At 30.1% G+C, this 9,904-nt stretch overlaps 1 protein-coding gene across 3 annotated transcripts in view; it reads left to right on the forward strand.

Moving 5' to 3' along the window:
- Positions 1 to 1,103: 1,103 nt before the first annotated feature.
- LOC107446475 (PC-esterase domain-containing protein 1B) overlaps positions 1,104 to 9,904 on the forward strand; it is a 21,035-nt gene continuing 12,234 nt past the window's right edge. The window contains exons 1-3 of one of the 3 annotated variants that reach the window (XM_071180800.1): positions 1,104 to 1,122; positions 1,731 to 1,819; positions 2,251 to 2,330. In XM_071180800.1, coding sequence (XP_071036901.1) covers positions 1,744 to 1,819; positions 2,251 to 2,330 — 156 coding nt within the window. In that variant the 5' untranslated portion in view covers positions 1,104 to 1,122; positions 1,731 to 1,743. Of the gene's footprint in view, positions 1,123 to 1,237; positions 1,387 to 1,487; positions 1,625 to 1,730; positions 1,820 to 2,250; positions 2,331 to 9,904 lie in introns of those variants that run through there. The other 2 variants (XM_016061145.3, XM_016061147.4) reach the window with 2 other exon arrangements.

Raw genomic sequence — 9,904 nt, forward strand, 5'->3', positions numbered from 1 at the left:
GCTAAATTTATATTGTTATAATTTATTTATCAATTATGTCAATAATTTCTATAAGTGCCATGGTGGCTCAGGGGATAGAGCGTTCGCCTTCCAATGAGGTGAACCGTGTTCGAATCCCAGCGATGGCTGGTCGATACGAATACCGCATCCGGCTTGCACCGACCACAGTGCTGACGTAAAATATCCTCAGTGGTAGACGGATCATAGGTGAGAGTCCCCTTGCCATCAGGCGAACCGTGGGAGGTTTTCCTCTTCATGTAACACAACTGCGGGTCAGCTCCAACAAAAAGTCCTCCACGAAGGCAAATTTCTCCCAATACTTAATCCAGGGCCGGGATAGCCTGGTCGGTAGGGCGCTGGGCCCATATCCAAGAGGTCGTGGGTTCGATTCTCGCCAGCCGAAGACTCCCCGTGTAGTAAATGGTGACTGATGCACTTTAAATCTGTCGAGTCTCAAAGTCCTCCATGTTCCCACAACAAATCAATACCTCTGGGGGTACTGATCCAGGAGTTTCCTTGTCTTCTGGATTGGTTCAAAATCACAAGGCTACGGAGTTGAACGTAAGTAGTCGTAAACCCATGAAATTGGGTCGGCTGTTCAACGACGGTTATAAAATAAAATACTTAATCCAGGAGTTCCCTAGTCTTCTGGATCGGGTTTAAAATTACAAGGCTAGGGAGCTGAACATTAGTAGTTCTAAACCCAAAATTTGAATCGGCTGTTCAACGACGGTTATAAAATAAAATATGAAATATATGGTAAAAGAATTGAAATCATTGTGAAAGAATCTTTGTTAAGTTTATAGAATGTATGACTTAAGAGGACGTCATACTGCAAAAGAAAATTTTCGTCGCAAAATCTCTTTCTTCTTCATTACCAATTTAAAAGAAAGAAAAGGTAAGTTCAGGCGAACCTACAGTTAGTCATGAAGTTTCAATTGCTGAAAAATATAATTCGAAATATTAAAATGCAAATAAATTATCAGAAGAAAACACGGATAAGATATCATCTCATAGTTTATTTTCATTTTTAAACTAGTAATAAAGAAGTAAGAGAATTTGCGACGAAAATTATCTTCCGCCGTATGTGGCGTCCTCTTAAGAGAATTAATACTTGACGGGGTAAGTTAACTCAAAATAAAATGGAAAGAACAGTTGCTAACGTAAACAAAGCTACATTTTAATTACCAATCAGGTTTGAGATACCCACACTACGCTACTTGTTGGCATTCCATTGCTAAATCTCAAGGAACTATTTTTCATGGGCGCAACGTTACATTAAAACTCGTAAAATATTTGTAAACAAAAAGTGCAAAGTTAATGAGAAGTATCTGTTTTTTTAATGAAGTTGGTTTTCCGATTATGATGTAAAAGCTTTTAATAACTGTAAGTATTGTACATATTTATACATCAATACTGATTATATTAGATCGTTTGCTTTACTTTAAATATTAGAAAGAAAAAAAATCAGAACTTTTTTAATGATGGCTTGATAGCTTTATTTATAAATAAAAATACAAATTGGTGTTTTAATCATTATAATGTAATTGTTCCCAGTAGGGTTAAGTATGTTGAAACGCTAGTTACGAATTTTTATATTTATTTGTTAGTATTATTGGAAGACGTACGTTACATAAGATTATACTACTTTGTATTTAGATTGAAATTTGTTTTCTGTATTAATTCAATTTTATAAAAATAAAACGTTTCTGTTTCTGATTTATCTTTAGGGTGTTACTCAATATGATTGACATATTTCTTCAGAAGGATGTTAAGAAGTTACTCAAAAATAAAAATATTGTATTTATGGGAGATTCTAGTAAGTTTACATTTGTTTTAGTTTTTATTTATTTACTGTTGGATATAATGTTTAAAGAAATTCAGTATTGAAGAAGGCATGTTTTAGAAATTTCGTCTTGAAATTTCAAACTATTTATAGTATAAATATTGATCTAATTTAAAATTTTTACAATAGAATCTTGCTATTCTGAACCTGAGGTACAGTGAATAGGTTGTAGTGAATTCTTTTTAGTGGTCCCTTTGGAACTCCTATTTAACTAACGTTATTTTATACGCTTATATAGTATGAACAACTGAAAAATCGGTGTTTCGTTTACAGTTAGATTCTAATTTCTTTTCTGTACATCTTGTTTTTTTTTAATGCAAACTGTTCTAGAGTTTTTAATTTGAATTCATTTTTATTGTCTTTATGACCTTTTTGTTTCTAATGGAATATTTTTTTATGTTTAGATGTGAGAGCTTTATATAAAGATACATTGTGCTTGTTGAATCAAAGCAGACTTATTTCACTAAAAACTCTTAAAGCTAAAGTAAGATTTATTCTTAATAAATAATTTAAAATTTTCCATTTACTGCTTGCCATATAAAATTGAGTACAATATACTAACAAACTTAACTCTATTTAATTGCAGTGGTCTACTATTCTGTATTCTAATGAAATTTTGCATTCTTATGAAATTCTGTATTCTATGATCTATAATTGTCAATTTAATTGTTCTTTCCTGTGATATACAGGAAAATATTTAGAGTATTATTAAATTTAATGGATTATTTTAAACGTAAAGTATAAATCATATAAAATATTCATTGGTATTTAATGTAATTTAATTTTTTGAGTTATTTAATTTATCCCTTAATTACTAATCTTTGATTAATACACTTAGTGTTAGTTTCAGCTTTTGATGAAGTTCAACAGGAGTCCTTTCTTTGTGTATGATCCTTTCTATAGATTATAAATTTGCTGGATGTTCAGTAGTTACCGCGTTCAATATGTATTTTTTGAATCCCTTATAAAAACGAAGTAGAAAACAGCATACCAATTGGGGGCCCGCAAATAAAAATTTTGGCTAAGAAAAAAACAAAATTATTAATCACAATTAAAGAAACACCAAAACTTGTTTGATTGCCGGAAGAAAGAGAATAGAGAGACAATTATTTGAAACACCTTCAAGTTTCAAACGGCAATCAAGCAGATTTTGATGTTCGAAACACCCGCCTTCCTTGAATGTGATTTGATTCTTCGATAGCGTTTATACTTTACCCTCACTTATTATATTGTTTTAGACCGTAATGTGTTACTTGTTTCGAGGTTTCTATAGATATATTTGTATTATCCCCTTCAGGACCATGATTACATATTAGTGGTAGCACAATTCTTGTAGGGGTGCGCAACCTGCGGCCCGCGAGAGCTTCTAAACATAATTAAAAAATATAAAAATTGGCAAGGTTTTTTTAATTGCACTTTTGAGTCTTCACGTTTTAACACGATCAATTTTAACAGATTCTATAGTAAATGTATGTTTAACGCGCTTTCTTTAAGCCGATTTTATCGTAAATATAAATGATTTTTTTAAGCAGTTAATTCCGCTTTTCAACGTTATTTCGAAAATCCCGAATTTTTATTATGACGCGCGAGTTTTAAATCGCCCATTGAAATAATCACTTTTTGGAGCAATTTATTTATGACGATTTCATCGTAAATCTAAGTGACTGTTTATCTTTCTTTTTTTTCAACTATGCTTTTTCGGCAGTTATTGCTATGCATTCTCACACACTATAAAAAATTCCGATAATTTTATTACGACATTCGAATTTTAAATCGCGCATTTGACACGGTTTATTCGTGCTGCGCTCAGCATAAATTAAAGTAATTTTTTTTTCAGTTTCCACGTGATTTTGACTATCCCGTTATTTAACTACGATGTTATTACGACACTCGAATTTCTAATCGCGCATTTAAATAATCACTTTTTGATACTGTATTTCGGTACAGTTTTATCGTAAATTCTAATCATTTTCCCTTCGTTTTTTCGGCAACGAATATGATTTGGTCCAATGTTGTAATGAATTGTGATTTGGTCAAAAACCGAATATTCGGCAAAAAAAAAAAANAAAAAAAAAAAAAAAAAAAAAAAAAAAAAAAAAAAAAAAAAAAAAATCGTCCTAATACTATATATTTAGAGTCAAATAGCAACATTTTTTAGCAGCATAGTAACACTGAAACAAAAATTTCAATGTTAAGAATAATATTTTCTGAAAAACGTATTCATAAATCAAAGCAAAAAAAAAAGGCCTATCAAAAACGCTTTTGAAAATGTCGCGCTATCATAAAAACTAAAACGAAACAGAAAAAATAAAAATCGATCTTAATTTTCTGCTCTGGGAAAGGGTTTATTCAATTAACAAAACAATGAAGATAAACAAATTTGTGAAGGGTCCGATTAAAAGAAAAATCATTTTGTGAAGGGTCCGTTAACGGACCCAAATTTCTTCTAAACAGACCCCTGTATGTACTAAATTTTTTCCTACTTTCATTCTGTGAGCATTGCAGTTTTATTAGAATTTATTTTTAAAATCAATTTTTGAATTGCATGATATGATAAAAAAAAACAAACATTTCTTTTCTCCAATGTTTATTTATTTTGATAAATTTAGTTTTGATATGATAGAAATGGCAATTTTTTTTTAAAAAAAAAGTATTAGCTTTTATTTTTGAATGAATTCTAATATTTGAATGCCTTTAATTTTCTACAAATATTTTATTAAGTTTATTATTAGAAAAAAATGGAACGCTGATGTTTAAATAAATATTACTACATTTACCGTTAACATGTCTAAATACATGTGCGGCCCTTCGTTCGACAACCTGCTGCGCAAGTGGCCCTTCACTCAAAAAGTTTGTGCACCCCTACAGAACTGTATCTAAAATGAAGCGAGTTTTTCTGACTCTCGAGGTCTAAGATCATACGAACGAGATTTCAAATCGGTTCTCTCCTATCACATCTCGTATTAGTGTAAGACGTATTCTACATATAAATCCGGGGGTGCCCTTATTTCTCCACCCCCCAGTCCTGAATGTGTTGAGGGTGCTCATTGCGGATTACCCTGTGTAAAAATGACTTCACATTCAGCATAAATAAATGTTGAGAAGAATTATACAGGTTACATTAAAATAAAAATAGGAAAACGTAATTAAAAAAAAAAAAAAATTCTTAAAAAGCTGCAGATGGTTTGATGAGTGTAGATAAAAAATTGTCGTTGATCGTTTTAAATTTCATCCTTGTTGTGGTGACTTCCCGCTATAAAAAAAAAATAAAATAATAATAAAAACAAAGCATTGTTGCAATTTATTACCTATTTATTTTATTTATTTATTTTTTATTTACAGGGAGGGTGCGTAGCGTTTTTAAAAAGTGCTTAAAGGTGCTTATTTTAGATCCCGTTTTTTAAAAGCCCTTAATGGTGCTTTTTTCCATGGTTGTTTTTAAAAAGTGCTTAATTTTCCCTTTTCCGAAATATGATATTTTTCTTTACCATGTTGATTTTCGCCACGAAATATGCAAAAAGACATTGTCCTATTTAAAATTTTCACAATTAATTCAACCCTAATTAATCTATTTCGGCGTACCGTCCGTCTGTAGTGTATGAAAACGCCATTTGTTTTACATGTTTGATGAAATACTTGTGGGTCCGCACTTGCGTACTGGGCTGGATTCAGTGGTAAGGATTTTTGTCTCTCATGTGCAACCCTGCTGCATTTTGCAAGAGATTCTCGATTTCAGACTTCATTATCCGCCTTCTGTAATAGAATCGAAAAATCTCTCGAAGTTTTGCTGATTACGGGGACCAACTAAACATTGTCAATTTTTTTTTCTATTAGCGATAGAAAATTTCATTTTTCTTGCTAAATTCATCGTTTGTGACGCGCCATCGTCTTCGTCATTGTAAATAAAACCTGATAAAACCATTAACTGTCAAAAACTTGCCAACTAATTATGATATTTTTCAAAGTGCTTAAATTTTTTTTTTCAAGTGCTTGAAAAGTGCTTATTTTTTGTTGAAAAATTTGGCTACGCACCCTGNATAGATTAGTACACAATTGTATGTCAACACATTATTTATTACCTTAAACTGTTATTATTAAAGGGTTGCGCTTGCGTAAAATTTACTATCGTGGAAATTCAGCTTTTTTGCTTTTTGGCTAATCTCATCCCTGTGATAAAACCATTAACTGTCAAAAACTTGCCAGCTAATTATGATATTTTTCAAAGTGCTTAAAAAGTTTTTTAAGTGCTTGAAAAGTGCTTATTTTTTGTTGAAAAATTTGGCTACGCACCCTGATTTATTTTTATTCATTTATTTTTATTTATTTGCTTCTATTTCTATTTATTTATTTTACACATTATTTACGGCATAAAATACGACCAAAAAGAATTTTTTTAAAGGAAAAAAAAGAGAACAAATGTAATTAGTATTTATATTAGCTAAATAAGTTACTTAGAGTACACAACATCAACAGAGTACACAACATAAGTACTTAGAGTACACAACATCAACATAAAGAGTTTTAAAAAAAATTCTAATGAATCGATTAAATTGTTGAAATGTCTCCGGCATAGATAACATGAACTGTTTCTACTTTGAGCAAAATTTTTTATCACCTTATAAAATTAAGGGTAATAAGCTTAAGCGTTTCACTTTTACCAAAAAATTCAGTTAATAAAAGAAATTAACTGCTTTAAAAAATGTGTAAGTTAAGAAATTAAACCATAACTAGCATAAAATTAAAAAGTAATAAAAAACAAACAAGCTGCATTACTCTTAATGGCAGAATATGTTATAATATAGAGTCAGAATATTTTATTTCCTTCTTTCTTATCTTTTTATTTAAAAAATAGCAACCGATTGGGTAAAGAGCATCATTTTAAGTAAAGAAGAAAATCCACGGGAATCTTAAAGTTCTTGAATCAGATTAAATAAGTCTCCTACTGCGGCTGAGTCAGGCAATCTGGTATACTTCTTAGATAAGCTCCTGGTATACTTCTTAGATTCACGTTTCTATAGCAGCCAATGGCCTCAGACTCTGTGGCAGGGGGAGGGGAGTTCTTACTATAGACAAACTATACTTACATAGGTAATGTGGGAAAGATAAAAGTTTCAGAAGCATTAGGATCAGCCGAACAGTAAAATATTTGATCATTTTTCGACAATACTTTGCTAGATTAAAAACTATTTTTTAAATTCCGATTTTTTAAATAATTTTAAGAAAAAATAAAATAAAGGAAATTTAAATTTTCGAATGATTTTAGTAATGGAAAAAGTGTATCTTTTGATAAAACTTATTACAATTAAGTTACTTTGAAACATCCCTTTAATATTGATTTATCAAAAATTTAAGTATATAAAAAAACGTGTTTAAATTTTAATCTAACATATATTTTACAATACTGCATCTTATAAAATCATGAATATTTTTTCTAGTACTTAAAACTTTCGGAGACGTTTATAATAATTGATTTTGGACATGGTCAAGTAGTCGAAAAATAAAATAAAAATTGGGAATAAAAAAAGCTGCATCATCTTTAAAAATATATATAAAAATATCCATTTCACTCTTTTAAACCTTCAGATTTTATTTCAACACATTAATACCTGCTTATATTCTATAATTTTTCATGTATTGTTGCAATTAAAAAAAAAGCAGACAATTTCACTTTAAAATTATCCGACAATTTCATCACAAAACTTAAAATTAAGTATTAAAAAACTTAGCCCTATTTATCAAATAGTTTTATAATAATTTTTCATAACTACTCTTCTCTGTGAGCAAATGTATTCCGGTAACTAAATTAATTCAAAGCAAGCTGCTAAAATAAAAAATTTTTTAAAAAAAATGAAAGAAAAAATAATTTATTCTTTTAAAAGCATTTGAGAGTAAAACAAAACAAAATAAGCGAAAGAAAAAGCAAAGCAACAATATCGCCAAAACTTCGCCTTCTAGATTTTAGCACTAAAATTAAAAAATGATTTACTACTAATAAATTTTTTATAATCATTGCTTTATAGTTAAGTTTGTTCTTTTTCGTTTATATTTACTTGTAAGATGGATTTAAAAGTACAAATTTTGATTTTAGTTCGAATAAAATGGAATAATCGGGATTAAAGTGATGTTTTTAACATTCTAAAAGTTCATTTGTATGATGAATTAACCAAATTTAATTCCAAATATCGATAAATTGACTTACTTGTAAAATGTATAAGGTCTTCTTTTAACCAAGTTTTTTTTTTTTTTTCGTGCAACCAAGTGCGGCATTATATGCGTCTATGTTGAATAATGATTTTTTTTTTTCTTCACAATTTCTCGCAGGCGAGCCAGAGTGCTTTGCTTTTTGAGTGTCCTAGTCCTTGTTGAACGTACGGTACCACAAAAGCAGAACCTAAACCTGCATATATGATTCGGTAACATTCTGTAGTTGACTTTTTGCAACAGAAATGGAAGTAAATGATGGTTTGAATCTAGTAGCGTAAATTGTTCCATTTCAGCCAGCCTTTTTCTTTCAAATGGAAAAATCGTCTGCGAAAATATGAGTAAACACGCTTTACGAATTGTTTGTGCAAACGATATTAGCGGTGGCGGGAAACTTTCGTTGCAACCTGATATTTATTTGAAACATGTGACCTAACACTTTTAGTTTTGGCTTAAACACTTTCTTCTAATGCTTTTTAGTGAAAAAAAAAATTATAACGCGAAAACTAGTAGATAATATGTTCATCAAAGATTAAGTTCCGGAATCGTTGTACAAGTGCGTTCAAGTAACTAATGTTGTTTAAAAGAATAAGCTTTTATGTTAAGAAAGATTATAAGTTATGCATTGAAATAAATAAATTAATTTAATCTATATTCTTTTTTTTTAAACTCTAAATGAGCCAGAGAATTAATTACAATCAGATTTAATTTATATCACCCTTTGATTTCATTAAGGTGAATACGTGGCCATGTAACGAATTTATGAGTTCAACAGTTAGTTCTTCAAAAATGATTCGAATTTTCATAAGATTGAAAAGTGGAATCAAATGCCACGTCCATTTTTTTGAATTCTCGCAATTACTCATTCAAACTATATCCATTTTATTAAACACACATTGCGAGCTTAGTCCATTTTCTTAAACACACATTTCCAGTTGTGCAAAATAAAAAGACTATTACTTCTCATTATTAAAACGATTGTAACTAATTAACTTGAAAAGTTGGAGACTGTGGTTTGTAGGTTTAAAGTCATTGCGTTCCTATTGTAATGCAGTATAACATTAATCGAAATTAAGATAGTATAAAAAAATCAAAAACCTCTAGAATAATACGAAGACGAACAAGATAACTGTTTCAAATTTTGGCATACACATTGTTATATTATTGCCGAATGTTTTTGCCTATATGACTTAAAATAACAAACTGATATTTTATAATAGTTCATAATAGCAGTCGGTCCTCTATTTAACGAAGTCGCTAAATCCCGATAAAAAATTCCTTAAATGGAAAATTTGTTAAATAGAAAATCACCATTTGCAGGGGTCTGTCCATACATTTTGTGAAAGGTCCGTTTTTCGTGAAATTGTGAAAAAATTACATTCTTTCAACCAGCAACCAGGGTCCGCTTTTATGAATTTGTGCAAATAGGGGTCCGGTTATTGCAAAAAACCTTTTCAAGGGGCTTTTAAATTGTAAATAGATACAAGATTATGCTCGGCACTGTAAAACTGTAATAAAAAAAAATTAAAATTTTCAAAAGCAAGCAGCAATTGCTGCTTCTAAATTAGAGATGCAGCATACAAATATTTGGTATTTAGCCCATACTGCCGAACGCAGAATATTCATTTCAGACTAATAATGGAAGAATCGTCTGCCGAAGACAAAACTTAATTCGTTTACATCCATCTTTCTTGTTTTCTGCCCTAGGAAGGGTTTATTCGATTACCAAAATAATAATGAAGATAAACAAATTTGTGAAGGGTCCGATTAAAAGAAAAATCATTTTGTGAAGGGTCCGTTTTTATGAAAAGATATTTTGTGAAGGGTCCGTTTACGGACCCAAATTTCTTGTGAAGG

Source organism: Parasteatoda tepidariorum, chromosome 1, assembly GCF_043381705.1.
Source record: "Parasteatoda tepidariorum isolate YZ-2023 chromosome 1, CAS_Ptep_4.0, whole genome shotgun sequence".
NCBI lineage: Eukaryota > Metazoa > Arthropoda > Arachnida > Araneae > Theridiidae > Parasteatoda > Parasteatoda tepidariorum.